Source organism: Tinamus guttatus, unplaced genomic scaffold (assembly GCF_059628265.1).
Source record: "Tinamus guttatus ecotype Peru unplaced genomic scaffold, ASM5962826v1 Tinamus_guttatus_pri_ptg000334l, whole genome shotgun sequence".
NCBI classification, from domain to species: Eukaryota; Metazoa; Chordata; class Aves; order Tinamiformes; family Tinamidae; genus Tinamus; species Tinamus guttatus.
In genome coordinates this window covers 245,001-271,513 of record NW_028288868.1, presented here as the reverse complement: position 1 = coordinate 271,513, position 26,513 = coordinate 245,001, and the positions used below count along the sequence as shown (strand labels likewise).

At 51.9% G+C, this 26,513-nt stretch overlaps 4 protein-coding genes and 14 non-coding genes across 18 annotated transcripts in view; 12 read left to right on the top strand and 6 right to left on the bottom strand.

The window, feature by feature from the left end:
- Positions 1 to 84: 84 nt before the first annotated feature.
- On the top strand, positions 85 to 3,190 carry LOC104577551 (zinc finger protein RFP). The gene is made up of 7 exons (XM_010225031.2): positions 85 to 477; positions 583 to 675; positions 1,155 to 1,385; positions 1,691 to 1,713; positions 1,901 to 2,016; positions 2,226 to 2,255; positions 2,595 to 3,190. Exons 1-7 carry the CDS (start codon positions 85 to 87, stop codon positions 3,188 to 3,190), a joined length of 1,482 nt encoding a protein of 493 aa, XP_010223333.2.
- Positions 3,191 to 4,725: 1,535 nt separating this feature from the next.
- Positions 4,726 to 7,716, bottom strand: LOC104577555 (zinc finger protein RFP). The gene is made up of 7 exons (XM_088529663.1): positions 7,297 to 7,716; positions 6,867 to 6,962; positions 6,447 to 6,677; positions 6,238 to 6,260; positions 5,751 to 5,866; positions 5,630 to 5,659; positions 4,726 to 5,260 (listed from the first exon to the last, which is right to left on the bottom strand). Exons 1-7 carry the CDS (start codon positions 7,714 to 7,716, stop codon positions 4,746 to 4,748), a joined length of 1,431 nt encoding a protein of 476 aa, XP_088385789.1. The 3' UTR covers positions 4,726 to 4,745.
- Positions 7,717 to 9,267: 1,551 nt separating this feature from the next.
- Positions 9,268 to 12,190, top strand: LOC104577556 (E3 ubiquitin-protein ligase TRIM11-like). The gene is made up of 6 exons (XM_088529640.1): positions 9,268 to 9,657; positions 10,046 to 10,141; positions 10,629 to 10,859; positions 10,986 to 11,008; positions 11,437 to 11,537; positions 11,673 to 12,190. Exons 1-6 carry the CDS (start codon positions 9,268 to 9,270, stop codon positions 12,188 to 12,190), a joined length of 1,359 nt encoding a protein of 452 aa, XP_088385766.1.
- Positions 12,191 to 12,635: 445 nt separating this feature from the next.
- TRNAE-CUC (transfer RNA glutamic acid (anticodon CUC)) lies at positions 12,636 to 12,707 on the top strand. The gene has a single exon. It is a non-coding gene; the product is annotated as a tRNA-Glu (tRNA).
- A 245-nt stretch (positions 12,708 to 12,952) lies between these two features.
- TRNAV-CAC (transfer RNA valine (anticodon CAC)) lies at positions 12,953 to 13,025 on the bottom strand. The gene has a single exon. It is a non-coding gene; the product is annotated as a tRNA-Val (tRNA).
- A 308-nt stretch (positions 13,026 to 13,333) lies between these two features.
- TRNAL-CAA (transfer RNA leucine (anticodon CAA)) lies at positions 13,334 to 13,441 on the bottom strand. The gene is made up of 2 exons: positions 13,404 to 13,441; positions 13,334 to 13,379 (listed from the first exon to the last, which is right to left on the bottom strand). It is a non-coding gene; the product is annotated as a tRNA-Leu (tRNA).
- A 174-nt stretch (positions 13,442 to 13,615) lies between these two features.
- Positions 13,616 to 13,688, bottom strand: TRNAK-CUU (transfer RNA lysine (anticodon CUU)). Its single transcript has one exon. It is a non-coding gene; the product is annotated as a tRNA-Lys (tRNA).
- Positions 13,689 to 13,951: 263 nt separating this feature from the next.
- On the top strand, positions 13,952 to 14,024 carry TRNAV-CAC (transfer RNA valine (anticodon CAC)). Its single transcript has one exon. It is a non-coding gene; the product is annotated as a tRNA-Val (tRNA).
- A 250-nt stretch (positions 14,025 to 14,274) lies between these two features.
- TRNAE-UUC (transfer RNA glutamic acid (anticodon UUC)) lies at positions 14,275 to 14,346 on the bottom strand. Its single transcript has one exon. It is a non-coding gene; the product is annotated as a tRNA-Glu (tRNA).
- A 354-nt stretch (positions 14,347 to 14,700) lies between these two features.
- Positions 14,701 to 14,772, top strand: TRNAE-UUC (transfer RNA glutamic acid (anticodon UUC)). Its single transcript has one exon. It is a non-coding gene; the product is annotated as a tRNA-Glu (tRNA).
- A 256-nt stretch (positions 14,773 to 15,028) lies between these two features.
- Positions 15,029 to 15,101, top strand: TRNAV-AAC (transfer RNA valine (anticodon AAC)). Its single transcript has one exon. It is a non-coding gene; the product is annotated as a tRNA-Val (tRNA).
- Positions 15,102 to 15,323: 222 nt separating this feature from the next.
- TRNAV-CAC (transfer RNA valine (anticodon CAC)) lies at positions 15,324 to 15,396 on the bottom strand. The gene has a single exon. It is a non-coding gene; the product is annotated as a tRNA-Val (tRNA).
- A 535-nt stretch (positions 15,397 to 15,931) lies between these two features.
- On the top strand, positions 15,932 to 16,004 carry TRNAV-CAC (transfer RNA valine (anticodon CAC)). The gene has a single exon. It is a non-coding gene; the product is annotated as a tRNA-Val (tRNA).
- A 124-nt stretch (positions 16,005 to 16,128) lies between these two features.
- TRNAV-AAC (transfer RNA valine (anticodon AAC)) lies at positions 16,129 to 16,201 on the top strand. The gene has a single exon. It is a non-coding gene; the product is annotated as a tRNA-Val (tRNA).
- A 1,208-nt stretch (positions 16,202 to 17,409) lies between these two features.
- On the top strand, positions 17,410 to 17,481 carry TRNAE-CUC (transfer RNA glutamic acid (anticodon CUC)). Its single transcript has one exon. It is a non-coding gene; the product is annotated as a tRNA-Glu (tRNA).
- Positions 17,482 to 17,734: 253 nt separating this feature from the next.
- On the top strand, positions 17,735 to 17,807 carry TRNAK-CUU (transfer RNA lysine (anticodon CUU)). Its single transcript has one exon. It is a non-coding gene; the product is annotated as a tRNA-Lys (tRNA).
- A 787-nt stretch (positions 17,808 to 18,594) lies between these two features.
- On the top strand, positions 18,595 to 18,667 carry TRNAK-CUU (transfer RNA lysine (anticodon CUU)). Its single transcript has one exon. It is a non-coding gene; the product is annotated as a tRNA-Lys (tRNA).
- Positions 18,668 to 21,523: 2,856 nt separating this feature from the next.
- The window catches only part of TRIM7 (tripartite motif containing 7), a 5,981-nt gene continuing 991 nt past the window's right edge, over positions 21,524 to 26,513 (top strand). The window contains exons 1-6 of the mRNA XM_010225039.2: positions 21,524 to 21,955; positions 22,782 to 22,877; positions 23,014 to 23,244; positions 24,580 to 24,602; positions 24,909 to 25,024; positions 25,774 to 25,809. Of these exons, the coding sequence (XP_010223341.1) occupies positions 21,539 to 21,955; positions 22,782 to 22,877; positions 23,014 to 23,244; positions 24,580 to 24,602; positions 24,909 to 25,024; positions 25,774 to 25,809 (919 nt within the window). The 5' untranslated portion in view covers positions 21,524 to 21,538. The remainder of the gene's footprint in view (positions 21,956 to 22,781; positions 22,878 to 23,013; positions 23,245 to 24,579; positions 24,603 to 24,908; positions 25,025 to 25,773; positions 25,810 to 26,513) is intronic.

Sequence of the window (26,513 nt, the reverse complement as noted above, 5' to 3'; positions counted from 1 at the left end):
CTACTCCTCCTTCTCCTTCCCTCTCTCCTCCTCCTTCTTCTTCTCCTCCTCCTTCTCCTCCTGGTCCATGAAGCTCCCGGGACCATGGCCTCTTGGAGCCCCATGGACACCCTTCACAGCGAAGCCTCCTGCCCCATCTGCCTGGGGCTCTTCCAGGACCCCGTCTCCATCCACTGCGGCCACAACTTCTGCCGCGGCTGCATCTCCCGCTGCTGGGACGGCCTCCATGGCTCCTTCTCCTGCCCCCGGTGCCGGGAAGCGGCTCCGGAGCGGAGCTTCCGACCGAGCCGGGAGCTGGGCAGCATCGCGCGCGTCGCGGCGCGGATGGGCGCGAAGGCGACGTGTCCCGAGCACCAGGAACCCCAAAAACTCTTCTGCAAGGTGGAGTTGAGCCCCATCTGCGTGGTGTGCGAGCGCTCCCGGGCCCACCGCTTCCATGCCGTGGTGCCCGCGGAAGAGGCCGCCCAGGAATACAAGGTACGGAATTGCGGGAAGCGCTTCTTTTCCCAGGGAGCCAAACGGGAAGCGCTTCTTTTCCGGGATGCCCCTTTGGGCCTTTTCCAAGAGCATCTTCTCGCTCAGGAAGAAATCCAGGCCCGTCTGCAGGCGCTCAAGGAGGAGCGGGGAAAATTCCTGGAAAGCAGGAGATCCAGGAAGACCGGGAGCTCCTATTTGGTAGGTGCCTTCGATGGGAGCCTCTCCCCGTGCTTCTGCAGTGAGTTTTGAGGCTAAATGGGGGTGATTTGGTTAATCCCGAGCCTTGCCTCGCTCCAAGGAGGAGCAGACCCTTGGAGCCTGCAGGAAGGGAGCGGGAGGACCAAAATATCCCATTCCCTCCTATCCCAACTTTCCTTGCTTATATATCGGAGCGGGACGGCTCTGACTCCCTTCCCAGGGTGTTTTGCAATTTGCGACCTTGTCCTTATCTACCAAGGCAGACGGAGCCTGCGATCCCTGTGCCGGAGAGATAATATTGTTGGATGGGGAACGACTTGGAGCTCATCCCAAAGCTCATAGGGAGAGCTGGGCTGCACTTGGATTCACTTTGAGGCTTCCCCTCCCCAGAAATTCCCAGTATTATCCAAGTTTCTGCTGTTCGGGGGAGTCTCCTGTTGCTCCTCCATCCCTTTGGTCTCCATTTCTGATCCCGATAGGAGAAAACCAAAGAGGAAGGGAAGAAGATCGTGGATGAATTCGAGCGTTTGTGCCAGTTTTTGAAGGAGCAGGAGCGTCTCCTCCTTTCCCAGCTGGAAGACCTGGATTGGGCCATCATGAAGGTCCAGGAAGAGGCTGACAACAAGATCATGGAGGACGTGTCCCACCTGGACACCCTGATCTGGGAAATGGAGGGGAAATTCCAGCAGCCCCCAAGCGAATTCCTGCAGGTGAGAGCCCCAAGATCCAGGTTAGTGGGAGAAGCAGGAACGGAGTGACAGGATGAGACCTGGGAGTCCAAATTCAGCCTTTCTGGAGCAGGCAGGAAAACAGTGGGAATTCGGCAAATCCCATTTGTGGCAGCTGTGCAAATTCCCTGCTCTGTTCCTGCATTGTTGCAAACATGAAGCCATCGGTGGGGTCTTCCTCTGCTATCGCAATGCTGTAAAAACACATCATTTTTGTAAAAAAAAGGATAATATTCCCTATTGCTCTTCCCTAACTCCCTCTTTTCTCTCCTTCTCTCCCCTTCTAGGAAATCCGAGGTCTCCTGAACAGGTTTGTGGCCCCTTTGCACTTTGGGATGAACTTTGGGTCCTCCATGTGGGATCCCAAGGTTGGATCCCAAGCTGGAATCACTATCTGTCCCCTTGTGGCATTTTGGGTTCAAATCCCCCCATTTGGTGACTTAATGGGGCCAAATCCTGAGGAATCAGCTGGATCACACGGATTTTGCTCCCTGCAGCCTGGAGAAGCTGAAATTCCACCCTCCAATGGAGATTTCCCCAGAATTGGAAAGACAATTGGAAGAATTTGTCCGGAAAAACATCCTCGTTGGATACACGCTGAGGAAATGCCAAGGTATCCAGCGGGATTGGGAGAGGGCGCATTGCTTCCCAAATCCAGGAGAACGAATAAATGCAGCTAAACTTACAATTTGGGATAGTTTTCCCCAAGGAAAATGAGTTGGTTGGGAAGCAGAGATGAGTCCCCTCTTCCTTCCCCTGCTTATCCCATGGGAAAACAAATGGAAAAGGGGCCTGATCCCGTGATATCTTTCTCCTCTCTAGACAGCCTGATGTTCCAGTTGCAAGAGCCAAGTAAGTCATCCCGGGAATGGCAGGGGATGGGAATTCCGCCTCATGGAAGAGGCAAAATCCAAGGAAAAGCGGTTCCCTGCATTAAGGAAGGGGAAAGATGGGGTGGGTGGCCCTGGTTTGATGCTCCTGGTGCTCCTATAAACCCAAATTGGCTCCTCTGGGGACACTGGAAGGGAAGATCCAAGAGCTCGAGGTGCATTTGTGCCTCCCCCATTCCCTTTCCGTGGGGTTTTCCCTTTCCCAAATCCCAAAAGCTGGAGAATCCCGAAGCCGGAGCCGGAGGAGCCTCCCAACCATCTCCCAGGGTTCCGCCCACCTCATTCCCGCTTCCATCTCCAGCCAAGGTCACCCTGGATCCGTCCACAGCTCATCCCAACCTCCGCATCTCCGAGGACCTGAAGGAAGCCCGGGGCCACCTGGCTCCTCGGGAGCTTCCCGACAACCCGGAGAGATTCGACTTCGAGCCCTGCGTCCTGGCCCGCGAGGGCTTCCTGGCGGGAAGACATTTTTGGGAAGTCGAGGTGGATCCGGGGGGCGTTTGGGCCTTGGGGGTGGCCTGTGGGTCGGTGAAGAGGAAGGGTCCCCTCGGATTGAGCCCCAAGGACGGGATTTGGGCGCTGGAAGCGTTTCATTCCCTAACGTCCCCCCGCGCCAACGTGCGCCTCAGCCCCCTTCCCAAGCGGATCCGGGTCTCCCTGGATTACGACGGGGGCCGGGTGGCGTTTTTCAGCCCGGAGGCCGCGTCTCCCATCTTGGCTTACGCCGGAGCGTCGTTCGGCGGCGAGAGGATGTTCCCGTGGTTCAAGATGGGAATTGGGGCCCGTTTGCAAGAAATCGGCCAACGGGCGCCCGCTGAGGACTGGTCTGGGGCTGGGAGGCTGATGTCCCCCCTGGATTGGGTGGGATTCGGGTCTCCGCTGAGGATCTGTCCTTGAGGAGCCCCTCAAGAAGGTCCTGTGATCCAGGGTGGCATCCAGGGCTTCTTGGTACACCGTAATGCTGGAGCAAGTAGACAAAACTGGAGCTTATTCCCATGTCCCCATGCAGGGACATCCCTGGGGACACCTCTTCTTCATTGCAACCAATGGACCGAATCCTCACGTTGAGTTTATGGCTCTTCCCAGTGTGTTTTGTTCCCATGTTCTTCTGCACAAGGACATGTCCTTTCTCCATAAATAACAACGCTTGGTTTGGGTTGGAGAGTTGCTTTCCCCTTCTACCTGTATTTCTGCTATTTATTTTAAGTGAAAAAGCCCATTTTTATCTTCTTGCACCTCTCTGGAGGGTTATTTATCCGGTATCTGTTCAAGAGGTAGGTGCATCTCACCTCTTCATCATCTCCAGCCCTTGGGACCACGAAACTCCTCCAAAAAGAGGTTTTCCACACCATTATATGTCTCCTCCTTGCCTCCAAAATCCTATTCCTCCCCGTTGACCATCCAGGATTGGGTGATTAAGCTTAATAGGTTTTAATCGTTTAATAGAAATTGCTGGAGGGGGAAGAAGCTGGAGGGATGGGGTGAAATGGCCCTGCCAGCTGAATTCACCTGAACGGATTCCTGGAAAAACTCTGTTTTCTTCTGAGAAAGCCCCAAAGAGGAAGAGGCACCACTGAAATAAATCAGCATGATCAATTATAGAACCAAGAAGGGGAACTAAAAGAGAGAACAGGAGGAAGTTGAGTGCAGAAAAAGAAAATAAAAAATGTACCCCGTGACCAAGCCCCGTTCCAATGTCCCCACCAAAAGCACAAGGATCCATCCCTCCTATCGCTCCTGAGAAATGGGTGCGATAAGAAGCCTAAAAGGCTTCTTTTTTGGCCCAATAAAGTAACCAAAGGTCTACAGAAAGGTTTGCGTGAGACTCTGCTCATGACCATGGCTCGCTGTGCACCTTCCCTTCATTTTTTGAGGGTTAAGAATAGTCTTTCTGCTCCAAGAAGAGCATCTGGGATGCTCCTCCTGGTCCACCATCCCAGCACCATCCCAGCTCCAAGAGCGGGATCTCCATCCAGCCAAGAGCTTCTGTCCCCCTCCCTGCAGCCAATGGGACCCAGTTCGCCCTGACCTTGTCACCAACATCCTTGAGATGCCAAGAGCCACATCACCCTATCCATAGGGGACCACGCTCTTTGCACCACCCCATGAACCATGGAGAGATCCATGATGCTCTTGTGTCTTTGCTTATCCACTGAAAAACCAGACAGGGAAGACCATTCCGGCATGGAAATCTTTATATCCCATTGAAGTCTGCAGAGCCAGGCTGGCCGCAGACCAACACAAGATCCCGTTGGGCCAAGGGGCACCCACTGATGTCCCCAAAATAGGTGACTACAGACCCACGTTGATGCTTAATCCTATGGGATAACAGAACTGGGGGAGAGGCCAAGCGGGAATGTGGCAGCATCCTGCAGTCCTTCAGAAAGTGGGAAGAGCCAAGCTGGGGACAAGGATGACATTTGTTTGGTGGGAAAAATGGAGCTTTGTCCCCTCAGGGGCACAAGGTGATCTGGGAGCCCTCGTTCCAGACCAGGAACCAGGGATGGACGCTCTCCCCATGGAAACAGGCTGCCGGGAAAGCAAAGATGAGGGACCTCGTATCGGCATCAAAAAACGCCACTTGTCCCCCCTCGTAGTCCAGGGAGACCCGGACCCTCCTGGGGATCTGGTTCCGGGATAGCGCTGTGCGCTCCAGGGAGGTGAGAGCCCAAAACTGGCCCTCGCAGAGACCCATGGACCAGAGCTCAACCTCGGGGCTCGCGTTGCTCCCGTCCGTGCTCTTCGTGGGCTGCTTGGCCACCCCTAGAGCCCAGGAACCTTTGGGTTCCACCTCCACGTCCCAGCAGAGCCGTCCCGAGATGATTCCCTCGCGTCCCAACACGCAGGGGTCGGCGCTGAGGCCCACGTTGTCCGGATCTCCATGAGCGTCTTCCCATCTCACGCTGCTCCCGTCCGCGGACACCACGAGCTGGGGATGGGCCGTGCTGGGGTCCAAAGTCACCTTCGCTGCGAGAAGATGGACAGATGTCCCCAGTGCCCGTCCCCCTGCTCTATCCCATGGGATGATCCCCCTTCCTCCATTCCCAACATTGGGATGGGGACATTTGGACACATCCAAGCATCGGAAGGCCGTTTGGCCAGATCAGAAGGACATTGAGGTCCAAGGGCAGTAGGAAAAGGGGCAGGAGGAAAGAAAGAGCCCCATGGCAAGAGGAGGACACACCAGCATCAGATGGGGAGATTCCTCTTTTTTTTTTTTTTTTTTTGCCTAGGGACCAAAACACACGTTTCCTTCCCCAAATGTCACATCTATGAGGGGTGACACAGAGGTCCTCACCCATCGGCTTCTCCTTCCCACGCTGGGGGAGAACTTACTCTTTTCAGGCAGCTCAAACATCAGGATGTCTAAAAAAGGGGAGAAAAGGGACATTGAGATGGTCAATATAACATGGGCCTGGAGAAGCATCATGTATCAAGGGTCCTTGCTTGAAAGTACCTTGAAAGTTCCTCAATGTCTCCTTCAGAATGAGGGTCTTGTCCCTGAAGTGACCGATTTTCTTCTCCAGCTCCGGAAGAATCAACGGGGGCTGCTGGAAATTTCCCTTTTCGCACCTAGGAAAGGAAGGAGGAAAGAAGTGAGGATCCATCTGCTCAGAGGGAATTGCTCCAGCACGTGTCTAGCTGCTTTTTTGGGCATGGGATTTAAGCAGCATGTTAAAATGGGTGGAAATAGTTGTTTTAGGTCATAAAAAATTAGCATTTGGCGCCTCTAACCGATAACGCTCTGGGGCCTCGAGGTTTCCTTGCTCCAGCAGAGCAAGGAGGGAAGGTTTCTCCTATGGATGCTGGAGCTTGGGATGGGTTTTCCTTCATTGACTGCAGCTTTGGGAATTTAGCCCCTGCTTGGTGAATGTTCTCCTGCCCTTGGGCACAAGGTCCAAGTCCCCTTCCCAAGCCCGCGGTGGTGGTGGGAAGCCCCGTACCTGCTCAAGGTGCTCCTGATGTCCTGGAAGGGAGAGAAGGAAATGCCGTAAATGGGGAATTTTGACCGCAAACCGCCTCGTTCAACCCCAAAAGCAGGAATGGGGCTTCGGAACCCACATTTGGCTGCATTGGGAAGCAACACCCAGAGCCAAAACATATCCAGGAGGCAGAGGGATCCAAGCAATTCCTCCCCTCCCGACATCCTCACCTGCAAAAATTCCCTTGCTGGTTCCTGGCACTTCTCCTCCATCTCCTGGATCAAGGTGTCCAGGCGGGAGATCTCCTTGGTGAGGCTGGTGACGTTTTCCTCCTGCATTTTCTCTATGTCTCTATCCAGTTGTCCCAGATGGGCCAGGAGATGCCGCGCTTGGTCCTCCAGGAAGAGACGCAACCGCTGGAATTCCGACAGAATTTGACGCCGCTCCGCTTCGGTCTTCTCCTATTAGCAGGAAGGGAAGAGGAAGGAGCAACCAAATCCCTTGGAAGACTCCAGACTCTTCCTGTTATTTTCCTGATGCCATTTAGCAGAAAAATCACACAAATTCTTGGCTTGGCACCTCCAAAGGGTCCCAGTTGTGGCAGAGCTCCTGCATCCCAACCTCATCCCGCAGTGACATCCCGTTCCTACCAGGTATTCCCAGTTCCTTCCCATTTCAGCCTCTCGCAGGGCCAGCAGTTGGTCTCGTTCTTCCTTCAGGGCCTGCACCCGGGCCTGGATTTGTCCCTGCGGGAAGGAAAAGGACCTTTTGCCATTGGAATGGGGGACCAAGTGGCTTCTTGGAGGCTGGGGACATCTGCAGATCATTCAGCAAGTGCCGATGGGAAGGATTCCCTCCATAGGGAATCCTTGGACTAGACATTGGGCACCAAAACAGCGGAAAATCCATCGCGCTCCCTGCTCTGCCGCTTCCCAAGGGACTTGGCTTTGGGGACAAGGAGCCGGGATGAGGTTCCAGGGATTGTGCTGCCTTGAGGACCTCACCGGAGGGTAATGAGGGGCCCATCGCATCCCACCGGGAATGCTCAGACAGGGATGAGCATGGAAATATCCCCCTTACCTTGTATTCCTCGGCAGCCTCCGTAGCGGGAATCACGGCGTGCGCCCGGTGCGCCCGCGATTCCTGGCACACTCCGCACAGCAGGGCCGCGTCCTCCTTGCAGAAAACCCGGAGAGGCTCCCGGTGCCTGGAGCATCCCCCCGGCTCCGCCGCATCCTCCCGGGATACCTCCAGGCTCATCCTCTTGGCCACCTCCAGCACCCGCGCCAGCTCCCGGTTGGGACGGAAGCTCCGCTCCGGAGCCGTTTCCCGGCACCGCGGGCACGGGAAGTCGCCCGTGGACCATTCCCAGCAGCGGGAGATGCAGCCGCGGCAGAAGTTGTGGCCGCAGTGGATGGACACGGGATCCCGGAAATATTCCAGGCAGATGGAGCAGGAGGCTTCGCTCCGTAGGTTTTCATCCGGGCTCCGCGCGGCCATGGGGGGCCCCCGGTGCCGCTTTCCTTTTCCTCTGACGCCGGGTCAGGAAAAGGCGTTTCCGTCCCCAGCGCTCCGCATGGGCCGAGCCCTCCGAGAGGGCCCTGGAGGTCCAAAACCCTCCCAAAATATCCAAATATCCCTTTATTCCCCCAAAAAAACCTGGCATCCACCACTCAACAAGGGAAGAGTCACCCCACTGAGTCCAGGGGGAAACTGGGAGCAAAAACCTGGAGAAAAAGACATGGATAAAAAGCAGAGTCCATGGAAGAGGGAAGTCGAATGGGAAATCCAGGTGGGAATTGCCTATTGCAAGGAATGAGGCGCCTAATTCTGCTTTTCTTGCAAAAAATCCAGGTGTTTCTTCACCCAAAAAGCAGCCGCCAGCTCCCTCTTGAGACCGGTCCTGCATCATGCTCTTTATGGGCAAATTAAACGCTAATTTGTAAAGGAAATAACATCTTTTTAGGCTGCTTCATTCTCCAGCCCACTTTTCTACCTAGATTACTATACTAGAAAGTCAAAATTAGGGAAAAAAAAAAAACTTGGGGGGAAAATCTTAGTAAAACAAACCTCAAATAGAAAGAAGAAGAGAAAACAAGCAGAAGTTGGGGCTAAAAACCCAGGGTTGAGCTTAAATAGAGCCCAGGACATGGGCAAGGTGTGGGGAAGACCCAGATGGGGCTGTTCAAGGTGATTTAACACTCATTAACAGCCTCATTTTATTGGAGAAACCCTTGATTTTCTGATCCTGAGGGAGGAAGAAGAGGAAAAGCCCCCATGCAAGAATCAGTGATGCCCCTTTGGGGTATCCTTGTTGCTCCATGCGTTTTTCCTGGCTTATTCCTTGCTCTGGCTCCTCGTTAATGCTGGATTATCCAAAAAAATGCAAGTGCAAAATTGTATTTGCACGTTGAGCTCTTTGCACCGGAAAGCAGCAGCACCCCAAGGAGCTCATAAGCAAATAAGATGCAATCAGAAAATGCGTCACCTCCTTGCTCATCTTGATCCCGATGCAAATTGGCCCCATTTGCACTTAAAAAACACCAGGGGCAGCAACACAGTGAGTGATTTCCTTTAATTTTTGCTCTTGCAGCTTGGATGAATTAAGGGTTTTTTTGGTGGGGGAAGAGAAAGGAAAAATCCCGTTGCGCATCCTGGTGTTGTCCCGTTTATGGGGAGTTTGGAGGAGAAGCAAGGCGAGCATAGCCCCAAGCCTGTAAAAATGCAAAAGAAACAGCGTTCTGCTTAAAAAAGAGAAGCGAAAGCAGCAATAAAAGTATTTATAGGCCCGCGTCCCGCCCAGGGCTGATGCGGAAGCCGGCGGTTGCGGTCGCGTCGCCCGCGGCTCAAATTAGCAGCAGGGGTTGACGATGGGGAGGGAGAATAATTTGCAGTTTGGCTGGTTTTAATTGCAATTAAGAATTTGGAGGTTGCAAAGGTGGGGAGCGGGAAAAGGTGTGGGGTTTAAATTGGGGAAATGGTGTGAGGTTAAGGGATAAATTGGGATAAATTGGGAGTGTTCCGGGCGCTCGCGGCTCCCGTTATCCCGCCATGGCCGAGAGCTTCCGCGCCGAAGCCTCCTGCCCCATCTGCCTGGGGCTCTTCCAGGATCCCGTGTCCATCCATTGCGGCCACAACTTCTGCCGCGGCTGCATCTCCCGGCGCTGGGAAGGCGCCGGGAGCCCCTTCTCCTGCCCGCGGTGCCGGGAAACGGCTCCGCACGGGAATCTGCGGCCCAACCGGGAGCTGGCCAAGGTCATCGCGGTGGCCCAGCGGCTGAGCCTCCGCGGGAACGGCCACCGGCAATGCGGGAAGCACCGGGAAGCGCTGAAGCTCTTCTGCGAGCGGGAGCGGGTGCCCATCTGCTTGGAATGCAGGGAATCGCCGGGACACCGGGATCACGCCGTGGTCCCCATCGAGGAGGCGGCTGAGGAGTACAAGGTAGGAGGAGACCCGAGGAAGGAGCTTCTTTGCTCCGGGTTTCCTTGGTTTTCCAGCTCGGAGATGTTGATCCTGGAATTATTTGGGAGCATCCTTTGATTCAGGCTGGAAGGGACCTCAGGAGGTCACATGGACCAACCTCTTGGTTAAATCAAGGCCATTTGAGGTCCAGAATTCCCACAGGGACTTAAAGCCACTAGTCTGCTCCGCTCCTTGGCTTGAGCCTTTCTCCTCTCCTGGAGCATCAGGAATTTTCCCCAGCAATGGGGAAAAATTCCAGGTTATCCCATTAATAAGCAAAGGGGAATCCAGGGAAGTGGGTCCAGCCGGGTGGGATGAACGGGATGGAGGGGGGAAAATGCATCCATGGGATGGTCCTTCCCTGCAGGAGAAGCTCCAGGCCCATGTGCAAGTCCTGAAGGACAGGAGGGAAAAACTGCTGGGACTGAAAGCATCCGAGGAAGGGAAAAGCCTGGATCTCCTCGTAAGCATCTGGATCTCTGTTCTCCGTGGCTTTCTCCCTGTTTTCTTGGAGTTATCCTGCATGGACACAGGGATTAATGGAAACGACTCGTGTTTCTGGGGTCTTCTGCTCCTCTGGCACGTGGGAATTGGGAATGCCCTGGGGTAGATGCAGAGATGCTCCCATTTCTCCCGTGTCTCCTCACACATCTTGGCAGGCTGGGAATGTTCAGGATTCCCAGCAATGGGAGGCCTCTTTCCTGCCTTGTTTTCCTTTTCTCTGACCTTTTTCCCCAATTTATGATCCTGCTTCTCCGCCTCTCCCGCTGGTCAAAGGTCCGTGGCACCGGAGGTGCAAAGATGACAGCCCACAAAATGCCCAGAAACAGCAAAATTGGCATGGAAAAGATGGAAAAATAAATAGTTTTGAGTGTTGCTCTGCACCAAAACCGCTTGCCCATAACATCTCCCAACCCATCTCCCATCCCATGTCCTGGACTTCCTGACAGGAGCGGGTGGAAGCGGAGAGGCGGAAGGTCACGTCGGGAATTGCGGAGCTCCGGCAGCTCTTGGAGGACCAGGAGCGGCTCCTCCTGGAGCGGCTGGCGGAGCTGGATCGGGATATCGTGAGGAAGCGGGAGGAGAACGCGGAGCGGCTCTCCCAGGAGGTCGCATCCGTCGGCAAGGACATTGCGGAGCTGGAAGGGAAGTGCCAGCAGCCGGCATGGGAATTCCTGCAGGTGGGAGCTTGGGGACCACCCTTGACCAAGAGCATCGCTGGTGCCACCAGCCGCGTGGTCATGTTGACCATCGCGTTGGGTTTTCTGCTCTGAACTCACCTTCCTTCTCTCATCTTTCTCCTGTAGGACATCGGGAGCATCTTGAGCAGGTTTGTGGCTCCTTTATGCATCTTCCTTACGGTGATGGACACCCAAATCCCATCCTCTTATGACCCTCAGGCTCTAGGGACCATGAAGATGGGGTTGGGACCAAGTTTTCTCCTCATTCCAGGGCAAAGAGCTGGTTCCTTTGGCCCTGCTGTTGACACAGGGAGGGGACGTTTCCTCTGACCCATTTGATGGCGAATGAACCTCTGGAATGAGTCATGTCCCTCCTCGGAAAGCCAAGGCCCTGTAGGCATTAACTGGGGTGGAAACACAGGGAACGGGCGCTCTGGGTCAGCAAAAGCTCCTTGGGGAGGTCGTTAATGACTCCTTGGGGCCAAATCTTCACTAAAATCCTCTATGAAGTTGTTCTTGATATGAAAATTGCTCTGGGGACCCCAATGCTTATCAGAAAGGTCTCTTTTCTCCCCAGGATTGATGAGGAGGAGATCCCGAAGGCAGAGCTGGGAGAGAAACCCCTGGATTGCCTTGGGAAAAACGCCGCGCTCAAGGAGACGCTGCTGAAATTCCAAGGTATGGAGCCGGTCCGGAGCAGGGATGAGGTTGCACGGGGGGTTTTGCAGCAGGGCGAAGGCTGAGGATGAAGGGGGCATCCATAGGGGATGCCCATGGGGTGCTTCTAACGCCTCCATCTCTTGCCGTCCCCAGTGAGCGTCACCCTGGATCCGGACACGGCGCATCCGCGTCTCGCCCTTTCCCCGGATGGGAAGAGCGTGCGCTGGGAGGACACCCGCCAAGTGCTCCCCGACCACCCCAAGCGCTTCGACGCCTCCCGCTGCGTCCTGGCCCGCGACGGCTTCTCCGGGGGCCGCCAATATTGGCAGGTGGCCGTGGGCGACGGCGGCGACGCTTGGGCCATCGGGGTGGCCAAGGAGTCCGTGCGCAGGAAGGGCCGGCTCAGCGTCAACCCGGGCTCGGGCATCTGGGCCGTGGGGCAGTGCGGGAGCCGCTACCAGGCGCTCGCTGTCCCCAGCGTCCCCATCAAGCTGCTCGCTGTCCCCAAGGCCATCGGCGTCTACCTGGACTACGAGGCCGGGCGAGTGGCCTTCTTCGATGCCACCAACGGGGCGCCCATGTTCGCCTACCCGCCGGCCGCCTTCGGGGGCGAGCGGATGCTCCCGTTGCTCTGTTTGGGAAGGGGGTGCCGGTTCACGCTGTCCCCGTGACCATTTTGGGGACATCCCCAGCTCCAGCCTCCCCAGGTCCTCTTGGATCAGTCCTTGGCACCTGCAAACGCAAAGAGGATTCCAAATGAGATGGTGGACGCTCATATGGACTCTTCCCATTTTTTTTGGCACCTGCAAATGCAAAGAGGATTCCAAAGGGGATGGAGGACACTCATATGGACTCTTCCCATTTTTTTTTTGGTGCAGAGGATGACCCCAAAGAATTGCACCAATGTTGCTGGAAACACCCACTTTGTTCCACCTCTTGCAGTGACACGCAGGGATGATAACAGAGGAGCTGCCTCTTTTACTCTTTGCCGATGTGAGAGGGCAGAAAATAGACGAGAAATAGAACAAAACGCCCCTGAAATAGAGGAAAATGCCCCAAAATAGAGGGTTTTTGGCTCAGCAGGGGGATGCAGAGTGCAATGAGTTGTGCACAGCCTCCCTGGTGGTCTAGTGGTTAGGATTCGGCGCTCTCACCGCCGCGGCCCGGGTTCGATTCCCGGTCAGGGAATCTCGTTTTATTCCTTCCTTTCTCTTTTCCCCTCCCGTTTTTTTCAAGGAATGCCTCTCATATTAAAAGATATAAAGAGTTTCCGAAAAAATGCTTGTTTTCCCGCTTCTTGCCTCCCTTTCCCTCTCATTCGCATCTTCCCAATCCGCTTTGGGAGCAGTGTGGGATGAGGGGGTGTTTTTGTACCTGGAGCTGCTTTAAAAACAGGGATGAATGGGAATTAAAAAGGGGGGAAAAAAAACGAATGTTTCTGCCCGGTTTCGAACCGGGGACCTTTCGCGTGTGAGGCGAACGTGATAACCACTACACTACAGAAACCAGGTTATGCCCAGTTTTCCTTCCCATCCCCTTCCTCAAATCCCAAATTATTCCCCCCCATCCCCAAAAAATTTAGAAAGTGGATGCTGGATCCCAATGAAAAAAAAAAAGGGAAGAAAGAGAAAAGAAATAATAAAAAAGGCTTGTTTGGTATCTGAGTAGGGAGTTTAATATGGAGATGAAATGAGTCCCCTGTTAAAAGCTGCATTTCTGCTCCATGGATAATCCTTGGAGAACGAGCTTGCATGAGAAATCCTTTTGTGGCCCAAAAATATGTGAAAAAAGTAAAATAACCAAAAAAAGCCACCTGTCAGGAGTGGGATTTGAACCCACGCCTCCATACGGAGACCAGAATTCCCCGGAGAAGGAAGGCAGAGCCTTGAGTCTGGCGCCTTAGACCACTCGGCCATCCTGACGGTGAGAAAAAACACCCAGAAAAGGGAAAATATCCCCTCCGGCCGCGTTTTACGGGTGATTATTTCACTGCTGCATTTGCAGCGGCTGGGACGGAAGATTTCGAGCTGGAAAGGAGGGAATTTCTCCTGGCTACTCCATGGGAACATGAGAAGGGGAGGGGAAAAAGAACCACCCGCCCAACGTGGGGCTCGAACCCACGACCCTGAGATTAAGAGTCTCATGCTCTACCGACTGAGCTAGCCGGGCTGCTTTTTTTCCCCAATTTCATCCCTTTTCCTACGGGAATGAAATTAGGGAATATGGGGATGAAATTATGAAGCATTAGCTTCAGTCATTTTCCTTCTGCTTTGGAGACTTTAAGTGCTGGAAATAGAGGGAAAATAGAAAATAGAAATAGCAGAAAGGAGCTATATTTTTCTCATCGTGTTTTTTTTACCCAGGGATCCGGGTAAATTTAAATTCTGGAATAAAAGTGAGTGGCCAAGGAGGGGGAAATATGTTCACAGGTGGTTTCTGTAGTGTAGTGGTTATCACGTTCGCCTCACACGCGAAAGGTCCCCGGTTCGAAACCGGGCAGAAACACTCCTGGAAAAGAAATATTTTTTTGCCATTTTTTTAGGGGGAGATTTGTAAAACAGCGATTTACAGAATTAATTAGCCGGAAGGGCAAATAACCGCTGGGGAAATGTCGTTTTTTGTAGCAATAACTCGGGACTTCTCATGTCCCATGGGTGCTTTTGGATCTAAGCGGTCAATTTTCTGGCAGAAGTAAATCAAAATTACTAAAACAGAATAAAATATTGGTGAATTTTGGAGGGAAAAAAAGCTCTTTTTCCCTGACCGGGAATCGAACCCGGGCCGCGGCGGTGAAAGCGCCGAATCCTAGCCACTAGACCACCAGGGAGGGCGGTTTGGGGGTATTTCTGGCAATCTCATCTTTTATTTTTGCACATTTGGGGGCTTTTCTTGCAAAGCGCAAGCAGAAGGGCTGGGTTAGCGCCGGCTTCGTCCGCCTGGCTCTCAGCAAAGTCCCAAAGAGAGAGAAAATCCGCCGGGTTTCAAGGCGAAAAATAGAAAATCTGCATTTTTATTAGCAGCGCCGACCTATTTCTAGAATTATTTGCCCCTTAAAGCTGCCGCTTTTGGGGGCCAAAGCAGCCACATCGGGGTCAGGCTCGCCCACATTATACCCTGATTAGCAAAAACTGAACTTTTCTTCTGCACAAGCAGAAATAACTACGAATTTGCCCCAAAATCCTCCCTGGTGGTCTAGTGGTTAGGATCCGGCGCTTTCACCGCCGTGGCCCGGGTTCGATTCCCGGTCAGGGAATGGTTTTTCTTCCAAAAAACGGGAAAAAAAATCAATATAATAATATTTTTCCCTCCGTTTCTTCCGGGCAGCGGGGGAGATCCAGCAGGATTTCTCTGCATGGAGATATTGGCCCATCCTGGAGGCTTAGGGGCTTTGGAGAGCCCTGCATCAATCCCCTCCAAAGAATCCCCTTGCTTTTGGTTGTATCCAGGTGGGATTTGGGAATTTTGGGGGATTTAGCTGGATTTTGCATCCAATAAACTACCTGCATGTGGTTTCTGTAGTGTAGTGGTTATCACGTTCGCCTAACACGCGAAAGGTCCCCGGTTCGAAACCGGGCAGAAACAAAACTGTAAATTCCATTTTTTTCCCCCTTTTCTCCTGACTTTTTCCTTTCCACTTCCTTCAGAAAACTGTATTTCAAATGCAGAGCAGTGGGGATGAAATTCAAAGCAGAAAAGCCCTGGCTCCGTTCCCTTCCAGCACGGCAAACCTTTCCCTTTTCGACAGTATAATGATAAAATAAAAGGCTTTAATTTTCCACCATGGAGATGGAGAAAAAATAAGCTTGTTTCTGCCCGGTTTCGAACCGGGGACCTTTCGCGTGTGAGGCGAACGTGATAACCACTACACTACAGAAACGAAGTGTGTCTGGTTCTCTGCACCTGCTCTGCAGGAGGATGGAACAAAATCCATGGAGACTTTGGAATAAAAGCCCTGGAGACCCTGGAGCAAAAGCCTTACAGATCTTGGGGAAAAAGCACTGGAAACCCTGGAGCAAAAGCCCAGCAGATTTTGGAGCAGATGTTCCAAAGACCTTGGAGCAAACGCCTTGGAGACCTTGGAGCAAACGTTCCAGAGACCTTGAAGATCTTGGAGCAAATGTCCCGGAGATCTTGGAGGAAAAGCCCTGGAGATCTTGTAGCAAATGTCCCAGAGACCCTGGAGCAAACGTCCCAGAGATCTTGGAGCAAATGTCCCAGAGATCTTGGAAGAAAAACCCTGGAGATGTTGGAACAAATGTCGCACAGATCCTGGAGATCTTGGAAGAGACATCTTGGACTCCTTGGAGCAAATGCTTTGGAGATCTTGGAGCAAATGTCCCAGAGATCCTGGAGGAAAAGCCCTGGAGATCCTCCCCTTTGCAGGCTCCATGCAGGACACAAGAATCCACCAAGTTTCTGTAGTGTAGTGGTTATCACGTTCGCCTCACACGCGAAAGGTCCCCGGTTCGAAACCGGGCAGAAACAACCTTATGCTTTTTACCATCCCCACCCAGCAGGAAAGAAGATGTTGGGACATTTTTCAACCTTTGATCCTCTTCTTGGATCCCTCATTCCCACCAAACACGTCCAAAAAAGGGAAGAGTTGCAGGTTTCTGTAGTATAGTGGTTATCACGTTCGCCTAACACGCGAAAGGTCCCTGGTTCGAAACCAGGCAGAAACAAGGCTTTTTGGGGTCCTCTCCATCAATAGACATCATTGGGCAACCATCTTCTCAATCCTGCATCCGTTTGTCCTCCTATGGCCCGTCCAAGTAGGAAAACACATCCTCAACATATGGAGATATTAGATTGGAGAAACTGGCATGTCCATCCTTGGAGATACTCAACCAGATAAGGTCCCCACACAAGGGCAGAAAGCTCTGGAGATGCCTCCAACCTTAACTGTGAAGCTGTCCTATGCCCAACAGCAGGTTTTATGGGTGCTGCTGGTGCTAATTGGTGTTAATTGCCCCCAAACAGCCCCATCTGGGCCCCACATCATCATCCTGCCCACATTCCAGGGCTCTATTTAAGCTCAGCCCTAAGGGCTCAGCCTTTTCCCAGCTCTGTTGCAGGTCCTTGGGTTTCCCATCAAGTTTCTCTCTCAGGGCTGAGCTTCATCCCATCATTTCACCCACCTGTTTGGGATCCAGTTCATCCCAGCTCCTATCCAGGATCCAGTTCATCTCCAGGATCAAACCCAAGGGGTGAGTGGTTGGTTTTGAAAATAAGCTGCAAAATACAACTTGGGTGAGAGGGGGCAGCTTTGTGGTCACGCATTGCTGCTCCTTCATGGATTTATTTGTTCTCTGGCTATGACCTGGAAAAGCAGCCAAAAATCCCCAGCTCCACGTTCAATAAACTCCCTGGAGCACAAAACAGTGCTGGAAAAAACAGCATCTTCCCCCTCTACATCTCTGCTGACCTACATTGCTGGGCAGCTTTGGTTAAAGCCCTTATCCCTGCTGCTATTCCCGGTTTTTTTAGGGACTTGGATATAAGGATGGGGAAATTTCAGCATTGTTTTTTTCAGCTGACCTGTTTTCTCCCTCCTGCAGAAGACTCAATTCTTTTTCACTGCAGAAAAGTGCTAATGTGGCATTAAATATAATGAGCAGAGCTGGATGGACCCCTTTGCAGTGCGATTAGGACCAAGAGGAGCCCCTTTTTTCCCTATGGCTGCTCCAGGAGGATTCCAAAATGTTGGAGAAACCACCAAAAAGCAAATGAGCCCCAGGACAGGGTGACCCAGGAGGGTTTTACCCTCGCTGGGGATGTCTCTTTTTGCAAGGAAAACACCTTTGAATTAAATCCCGCCTTTTTTTTATGCTCCCACCCCAAGGGATCTCCAAATTTGGGATTGTATCCAGAAAAACACAACTTCCATCGCTCCCTGGTGGTCTAGTGGTTAGGATTCGGCGCTCTCACCGCCGCGGCCCGGGTTCGATTCCCGGTCAGGGAAGGTGAATTTTTAAAACTTTCCCATCTTATCATTTTTATTATTATGCTTTTCCCTCCTCATAAAAAAGCGGGACATCGTGTTTTCCCCAGGGCTGGCCGTGGAAACGCGCCCCGGGGCAACAGGAGTTCGCGCTACAGCTGCAACGAGTTTTGCCAGGTCGCAGCTGCCCCCATTTCTCTCCTTCCCACCGAATTCCCACTTTATTCCCCCAAGATTGGAGCCTCAGGGCTTCCCTATCCACCTGAAAACAGGAGCCCGGCTAGCTCAGTCGGTAGAGCATGAGACCCTTAATCTCAGGGTCGTGGGTTCGAGCCCCACGTTGGGCGCCTCTTTTGCTTATTCTTTTAACGGGAAAAAAAAAATATGCAAAATGTGCCCAAAAAAGGGACCTTTCCCGCTCTGCTCAGTGCTCCCCCCTTAAGCCTAGCAGGGGATTTTTCTCCTGCCTCAAGCCTTTGCATTTTCATTTATTGGCCCTGATTTTGCCTTGTCATTATTGCTGCTTTTTGCAGCAATATTGCCCTTTTTATTGCTTTTTTTGCCGAAATAACAGCATTATTAATATTTTTCTGGTGATTTTTTTTTTTACCCTACAGAGCAAATTCGGCAAGTCCTTCCATGCTCTCTAAGCTTCCCAAATGATGGATGTCTCCGTGTCCCAAAAGGACCGGCCGGCCTCGCTCCAGATGTTTGCCCAGGTGTGCAGGGAATTATTGTTCCAGCCGAACAATGTCCCAAAGCTCCCGAGGTCGTTCAGCCCCTCGGTCCCCACCGGAGAGGAGCTATAAAAGCAGCGGCACCTCCCAGCTGGGTGGATGCTCCAATCGCAAGCGGGAAGCAGAGCCTGGTAAGATCCCCTTTCTGCTTTTCCTTGGAATTTTCGGGCTGGAAAAGGCTTTTTCTTCCCTTTCCCCTCCGTTGTGCATCTCCCTCCTGCTGCAGGGATTTGCACCGTCCGAATGCAACCGCGTGCATCAGCTTCCACTTTTTTATATCTGTTTTTATATTAATAAACTTTTTTAATTGGAGGGGTAAAAAGTTTATCCTGGGGGGGGAAAAAATCAATTTTCCAGCCCCCTCGAGGAAGAGCCCAATTAATTATTTCCTATGGGAGCCCGGCTAGCTCAGTCGGTAGAGCATGAGACTCTTAATCTCAGGGTCGTGGGTTCGAGCCCCACGTTGGGCGCTATGTTTTTTTCGCTCCCTCCTTTCCATTTTTCCCCCTCTCATTTCCTGCATAACCCTCTATCCAAAGTTGTCCACCTCTGGATACGGAAAACTGCTGGCAGAACGAGTTTTCCAAGACTTTCCAAGCCTCTTTCTGTGGATGTGAGGAGCATCTGAATCCCAGTTGTTCCTAAGCAAAAGGGGGAAGCAGCTGAGAAAAGGGAAGATTTTCCTTTTCCCTTGCAGAATTATTGCATTTTTGCTTAGGAGCTTTAGTTTTCTTCCTTTTCCACCTTTTTTTACTCCATTTCTGCTGTTTTAAGCGTGCCCTAAGCAATATATTTCAGTTTCCTCTGCTTTTTCCTTAAGTTGTCCTGTGGGATTTTGCCTTGCTGCCTCTTCCCCCCTTGCCAGAGCACGGATGAAACTCGTTACGAGGATTAATGATGCTCCTGAGCTGTTTCCATTTGCAGGTTTGGCCTCTCTGGTCTGTGCTGCGGAGTTGGGTGGTCACCCCCTGTCCCCGTTGGCCACCATGAAGGTCCTTTTCGTGGTGGTGGCTGTGGTTCTGTGCATTGGGGTTGGTAAGTGGAAGCTCATGGGGGTCCGTGGGATGTGATGAAGGGCAGAACCCCCTGGAAATGGTCGTTTTTGGCCATTTCTCCCCACTGGTTTGCCAAGGAGGTGTTAAAGGAGATGCCACCTTCAAGTTGGCCATCTCTTGAGCTGTAGGTCACTGGATTGTGGGGTAGATGCATGTGTAGTTGCACCCAGGGCTGTTGTGATGGTCTTGCTGTGGATAACTTGGCTTCAGCTGCAGGAATCACTTCCCAGAGCCCATTTCCACACATTTCCATGGGTTGGAGGTTGGGTCTAGGGTCTCTCCACCCACATTTGGAAGTTCTGCCAGGACATTGGGTCCATGGGCATCATCTGCTCTATCCTATGGATTGGGGTGAGGGAAACGCTCCATCCCTTCCCAGGAGGGCTCAAAACCTTCCCTGGAGTCTCCCCAGTCTTGTAGCACATTCAAAACCATAGAAGGGAGCCTGGACCTCATGGAATCTTCTCTTTCTGCTCCAGTTGAGGCTCTTTATTGCAAGGTCTGCAAGTACAAACTCCCCTTCATCGGCTGCTTCCAGGGAGCCAACGAGACCATGTGTGAGCCCAGGGAGAAGTGCGTCATCATCAAGACTTCCTTGGGTGCGTATGGCTCCAAAATGGGCATCTTGCTCCATCCGGGCCTTACGGATCTCTTGCGGAAGACCAAACGCATTAGCAGGACCGATGGGGAAGCAAGGAGACCTCCCTATGTAGACTTGACTTCTACTTAAAGGAGGTGTTTTCCATGGAGGGATTAGCCCTTTGCTAACCTCAAATTTTGCACAAATTCCAACATTTTGTTGTTTCAACACCACCTTTTTGCCCCATGGTGCATCTCCCCATGCTCATCCCTCAGCACCTGGAGGCACCTCTGGATGCTGGAGAGCCCCTGGATTCCCCCCAGAGTGGGGTATCTGCAAGGTGGCATCGCCACCCTGTCCCTTGCGCTTGTCCCCCTTATAGGGAAGGTGACGCTTTACTACCAACAAGGCTGCACGTCGGTGATGAACTGCGGCCGCCAACGCGCGTCGGACGCCGAGTCCCGCCTGACCTCCCTCTACGCCTGCTGCGAGACCGACTTGTGCAATGAGAAATGGGATGGAAGCCTGGATGACTAACAGGGAGGACGCCCAGAGCTCCAGATCCAATTTCCCAAGGGTTTTTTTTGCTTTTTATGGGTTTTTTGGGGGGTTTCTTCGCTCATTTGGGACGGCTGGACCCTCTCTGTCAATAAACCCGCAGTGGAATTTGGCTCCTCTTTGTGTTTTTGGCTCTCTGGACACGGGTATTAATAACTCGGCGCATGTCCTGGTCCTTGGGGTGTCTCGAGCGGCTTCTAAACCTGATCCTGTGTTAAGCCCCCAAGGACGGGCCAAGGTGGCTCGTCCCTATTTGTGTCCCCTGTGGTCCCCTGTGCCTTGTGGTGACATCTACCACTGGGTGAAAGGGAGTATTTGGGGAAGAGCAGATGCTAAGAGAAAGCAAGGGCATTTTCCCAAGAAATTTGTTCCATGTTATCTCCAATAACTGATGTGGATCCTAGCGAGCATCAGGAGGCAGATTTGATTGTTTGGCACCAGACAGGAGGATTCCTTATGGGAATCCCAGGGAAGTCTGGGATTGTCTCTAAATCAAGGTGAAAAAGCTCATTTTGGACCCTAAACACCAAGTTTGTCTCCCAAAACAGCACCTTGCTTATTCATAGGTGCAAGTCTGGGATCATTAGGGGTGGATTTCCCTAAATCCCTAAACTGGGATATGGGCTTTGCAGCCACGTGTGCTCTGCTCCTCCTGCTGCTTTTTATGGCCCCGTTCAGCCCTTGGCATCTGCCCAGATCGTCCGATCCCGCGCCCGAAACGCGGAGGCTCAAATGGGTCTTTAACGAGAGCTCGGATGTTCCCTGGATCGGAGCCTGGAGCAGCTGTCGGACACAAGCCTGGGGCTCAAATCTTGCATTTAGTGCCAGGACGTCTGAAAAAAGCAACAGGTTCTGGCTCTGGTGCTGGGATTGTATCCCAAGTGGCTCCCTATCCAAAAAATCAAGCAGAGAGCAGCCCTGGGTGCTGGATTTGCAGGAGAAGCAGAGGGCAGGGAGCTCTTCCTCGCCTTCCTCCTCATCCCCCCGATGTTCCGGCTTTGCCAAAGGCCTTTGCTGGCAGTTTAAAGGAATTGGGCTCTGCACGAGTGACCTCGGACGTGTTCCGGGAACGGCGCCGCCTCCCCAGGGCTGCGTTCCAAGCGCTCCGTGTCTGAGCAAACCCAGCCCTTTCCCGTCGGAGAGGAGCCATGGCCGCCGTCTTCCTCCCGGGCAACCTCCAGGACGAAGCCACTTGCTCCGTGTGCCTGGAATTCTTCAAGGACCCCGTGTCCATCGAGTGCGGCCACAACTTCTGCCGCGCCTGCATCACCAAGAGCTGGAAGGACCTGGAGCTCGACTTCCCTTGCCCGCAATGCCGGGAGGTTTTCCAGCACAAGAGCTTCCGACCCAACCGTCAACTGGCCAACGTGGCCGAGATCGTGAGCCAGTTTGCGCTGCGCGGGGCCAAGGGCGCCGAGGAGGACGGGCTCTGCGCCAAGCACCGCGAAGCCCTCAAGCTCTACTGCAAGGACGACCGCAGGACCATCTGCGTCGTGTGCGACCGCTCCCGCGAGCACCGGCCGCACGCCGTGGTGCCCATCGACGAGGCCACCGAGGAGTACAAGGTACCCGTCTATCCGTCCATCCGTTCTGGGGATGGTTCCCTTTGTAGGATGGATCCCCTTGTTGGTCTTGTAGGCGTTGGGGGACGTGTGGGGCTGTAGATCTGTGCGTCCATCCATCTGCATTGGGGAACTGGAGCATGGATCCCTTTGGGGTCTTGTAGACGTTGGGAGACATGTGGGGCTGTAGACAAGTGCATCCAGGTGGGCCATCCATGCTGGAGAACTGGAGCATGGATCCCTTTGGGGTCTTGTAGATGATGGGAGACGTGGGGCTATAGACAAGTGCATCCAGGTGGGCCATCCATGCTGGAGAACTGGAGCATGGATCCCTTTGGGGTCTTGTAGATGATGGGAGACATGGGGCTATAGACAAGTGCATCCGGGTGAGCCATCCGTCCATCCATGCTGGAGAACTGGAGCATGGATCCCTTTGGGGTCTTGTAGATGTTGGGAGACATGTGGGGCTATAGACAAGTGCATCTGGGTGAGCCATCCGTCCATCCATGCTGGAGAACAGGAGCATGGAACCCTTTGGGGTCTTCTAGATGTTGGGGGACATGTGGGGCTGTAGACAAGTGCATTCAGGTGAGCCATCCATCCGTGCTGGAGAACAGGATCATGGATCCCTTTGGGGTCTTGTGGGACATGTGGGGCTGTAGACACACACGTAGGCGAGAGCTGTTGCAAGAGCATCCCTGAATTGTCCTTGCTTTGTCTTTGCTTGCTTGGAAAAACCAACTGTGCGCAGAATAATGCCCCAAAAAGGGGTAAAATAATAAAAAATATTTTAAAAAGTATAATCATGTTTTCCCCTCTTTGGTCCTAGGAGAAAATCCAGGGTCGCCTGGATTTCCTGAAGAAGGAGAGACAAGATTTGCTGGAGTTTAAGGTGAACGATGACAAGAAGACACAGGAGCTGCTGGTGCGTGGCTGTGATCCTGGGGATGCCGTTGGGTCCCACCGAGATGTCCCCATCCCTTCGTTGTCCCTTGAGCCCTGTGCTCGGCATTACGGAACGTCACATAAGAACAACCAACTTCTTGCTGCTTTCTTTGCAGAAAACCATCGAGACGGAGCGGCAGAGGCTGCTCTCCGAGTTCGAGGGGCTGCGGCAGTTCCTGCACGACCAGGAGCATCTCCTGCTGGGCCAGCTGGAGAAGATGGAGAAGGGCATCGCCAAGAGGCAGAACGAGAACATCACGGACCTCTCCAAGGAGATCACGCTCCTCAACAAACTCATCACGGAGCTGGAGGAGAAGATCCAGCAGCCCATGCTGGACTTCCTCAAGGTGAGGTCTTGGGCAATGACATGAGCTTCCAAGTTTGAAGGTCTTCAGGACCTTTCTGTGCTCTGCTTAATAAAACACAGCAGCTCCCTGGGGCTCAGGAAGGTCCCAACGTGTCTTTTAGTCTTGAATAGCAATAGATTTTTCTTCCATGGATTTTCCTGGGCCTTTCCAGTGCACAGATTCCTGCCTTGAGGAGCCTCAAAGCTCCATGAGATGTTGCAGGAAGAGCCACCACAGCTCGATCCTTAAACCAAGCGACTCCTTTTGCAAATATGGACCTTGGTGGCTTTGCAATGCCTAAAATTTGCCATGTGCCAAGTTGTACAGCTTGAAGGAGCGTATTTTCCTCTTGGAATAGGGCTTGGGAGGATCCAGCAATGGAATTGAGCGTAGAGCGTGTGGAGCTGGACCCAAATGGGCCAATTTTCTCCTGGCTCCGAAAGGTTGTCCGAGGACCTGAAAGCAGAGCTGGGTTTTCGAGGCTAAGTGAACTATTACCAAGCTGGAAAGTATGAGGGAGAGCAGATGGAGCTCAGGGATTGATTGCATGAGAAGGGAAGGAGCTGGAGAGCATCCAGCCTCCCGTGTCACCCCTGGGATTCGCAAAAACAACCCCAAAACTGAGCAATCCGACCCCTCCTCAGGCATAAACACCCCAAATTAATGGGTGATTCCCTTTTAATTGATTTTCTTTGGAGCAAAATGAGGGATCTGGCTCATGGTCTGCCCACATCTGCTCACCGAGGAAACGGTGGCGCTTTCCAGGTGGTTATTTTGGGAATGAAAGGGAGATTTTCCAGACTGCCTTGAGCTCCAGGGGTCACTTCTAACCTGGAGTGATTGGGTCTTAAATGTGGTTTTGCCCAAAAAAGCCGCTTTTCCGCAGACTCTGCCTCTACCAGAGACCTGGCTGAGCAAGAACATTTTTGGGGCAAAATTCCCTCAAAGGGGTTAAATTCCCTCCTGGGCAGCCCTGAAAACAGTCAATATTTGCCCAGCTCAAGCGGTGTGACGGGTTTAGCACTTGGTTATACGTGAGCATTGGGGGACACGTGACAATAAGGGACATTTTTCAGCTGGAAACGCACGCTGGAAATCCCTTCCCGTTCCCTAGGAGATGATGCCCTTTCCCTAATCCTTCCAAATGAACCAGAAAGGGTAAACAGTAACTCGGAGCGTTGGGATGTTGCACTGTAGCCGCGTGGTATCTGATTACAAAAGGTGTTTTTTAACCCATAATTTCCCTCAGGGCATCGTTTGCACCATCCGGACACTGGGGTGGGATGCATCACACTGGGATTTAACTCATTCCCCCTTTTATTTTCCCCTTTCTAGGATGTAACGGCCACGTTAAGCAGGTACGGAGCACTGCTTGTCCCCTTCTCCCACGTTTTTCCCAAATCAGCACCACGCAAGGTCAGTGCTTGCACCTTGGATCCTTGCAAATCCCAATTTGCTTCCAGCCTCTTGGAATTATCGCAAGTTATTTTGCACTATTGCAAAGTCTGGGATTTGCTTCCACACAGGGCAGTTACTTCAGGGGACATAGAGACCTTTGGGGACGCGGTGGCTGCAACCTGGGGACAAAAGCTGGGAGGTTTGGGGAGAGTTTGAGCCACAAAAGTGACATTTTCCTTATGGATTTGGGTTGTCCCCCTTTGTAGAAGTGACCAAGTGAAGTGTCAGAAACCCGTCCCGGTTTGCACGGATATGAAAATGCACGTGTGCAACTTTGCCCTCAAAAACGTCGTCCTCGAGAAAATCCTGAAGAAATTCCGAGGTGGGTGAAAACGGATTTAAAATAAGAATTGTCCTTTAGGAGGTGCCAGGAAGGGGTCACCGAGGATGTCATGGGTGTCCCCAGGCCCCTTAGTGTCTGCCCAGGTACCAAAATAAACCAAAATACCCCAAAACCAAAATAAACCCCATTGGAAAAGACTACGGAGGAGCGGAAAAACAGGGGATGAGAGATGCAGTCAGCTGTATTTTGAGGGAGAAAACCCAAACAAGCCTGATTTCTATATGATAAAACACGCATTTTTTTCCAGTCTTGTATCAGATTTAAGCCCAAAGCCAAATTTTGGGTTTAAAACGTTGCATTTAAGAACCTGCAGCAGTGCAGAAAAGCCACGAGATGGTGCTAGGAGACTGGGTGACTAAAAGCAGCGAATTGGAAATCTGCAGGGGCTCTGGTTTGGATAAAGGGCTGAGCTAATAATTAACCTCCACACTAATTATATCAGGTGCAAAGGTACCTGTAAAGAAGGGTTTTTAATTTTTATTTTATTTATTTTTATTTTATTTATTTTTATTTTATTTATTTTTATTTTATTTATTTTTATTTTATTTATTTTTATTTTATTTATTTTTATTTTATTTATTTTTATTTTATTTATTTTTATTTTATTTATTTTTATTTTATTTATTTTTATTTTATTTATTTTTATTTTTAATTAATTAATTTTGATTTTCCCCTCGGTTTTCTCGGCTTCTCCTCTTGGCTGCTTCCCGCCTGTCTCCTCCTTCCAGAAAACCTGCGGGACGAACTGGGAAAAGGTGAAAAAGGTAAAAGGGAAACGCTGGAGCCCCAGAGCAATGACTTTAAATTGTGGTTGGAGTTGGCAAAGCCAAAGAGAGGGGGGAAAGGGGAAAGAAAAAAAAGAAAAAACGGGAGAAAAAGGTCACCTGGAGATGCATATATATGCATATATATCTATTATTTTTTAATTTCTTCTCTCTCGATGATTTCCAGATCCAGCCTGCTCCGTTCGAGAGCCAAAAGACGCTTTTTGTAGCTGACGCCGGGGACCTGTGGGTTAAGCCTGGTCCTTCCTGCTCGTTTGCACTTAACGAGGCTCGGAGGGAGCAGAGCCCTGGATCGGGTCCCGTCGGATGCAAATCTTGGAATGCCCCGAGACCCACCTAAAGTTCTTACGTAGAGACTTTGCTAATGACAACCACAATTTAAGGTCGCTAATGAGCTGTTTCTCTTGATCCTGGCTCGGGAAGGGGGGGAAAACTGCTGGTATCCATCTCCTTTTTCCGGATGCCAGCAGGTGGATAACGATGCCCTTAGGTCATGGTTTTCCATAAGGATTTGTTGATAAAGGCAAAAAAATACCCCCAAATGGATGCTTGGAGGTGGCTCATCCCATCCTATGTGTTGTGTGTTAGATGAGCCAGAAATACAAAAAAAATAGGGAAAAAAATCCACTTCCTTGGGGGAAAAAAATAGACCTAAGGTCTATTTTTACTGTATATATTTGCTA

What these genes read in the sequence shown, in the direction of transcription:
- LOC104577555 (XM_088529663.1), bottom strand. Translation starts at nt 7,716, where the DNA reads ATGGCCGCGCGGAGCCCGGATGAAAACCTACGGAGCGAAGCCTCCTGC. An exon ending in GAAGGAACTGGGAATACCTG is followed by an intron (nt 6,678 to 6,866) that starts GTAGGAACGGGA and finishes TCCTGCTAATAG; the next exon opens with GAGAAGACCGAAGCGGAGCG. An exon ending in CAGCAAGGGAATTTTTGCAG is followed by an intron (nt 6,261 to 6,446) that starts GTGAGGATGTCG and finishes TCTCCCTTCCAG; the next exon opens with GACATCAGGAGCACCTTGAG.
- LOC104577556 (XM_088529640.1), top strand. Translation starts at nt 9,268, where the DNA reads ATGGCCGAGAGCTTCCGCGCCGAAGCCTCCTGCCCCATCTGCCTGGGG. An exon ending in AGGCGGCTGAGGAGTACAAG is followed by an intron (nt 9,658 to 10,045) that starts GTAGGAGGAGAC and finishes CCTTCCCTGCAG; the next exon opens with GAGAAGCTCCAGGCCCATGT. An exon ending in GGAAAAGCCTGGATCTCCTC is followed by an intron (nt 10,142 to 10,628) that starts GTAAGCATCTGG and finishes ACTTCCTGACAG; the next exon opens with GAGCGGGTGGAAGCGGAGAG.
- LOC104577551 (XM_010225031.2), top strand. Translation starts at nt 85, where the DNA reads ATGGCCTCTTGGAGCCCCATGGACACCCTTCACAGCGAAGCCTCCTGC. An exon ending in AGGCCGCCCAGGAATACAAG is followed by an intron (nt 478 to 582) that starts GTACGGAATTGC and finishes CTTCTCGCTCAG; the next exon opens with GAAGAAATCCAGGCCCGTCT. An exon ending in AGACCGGGAGCTCCTATTTG is followed by an intron (nt 676 to 1,154) that starts GTAGGTGCCTTC and finishes TGATCCCGATAG; the next exon opens with GAGAAAACCAAAGAGGAAGG.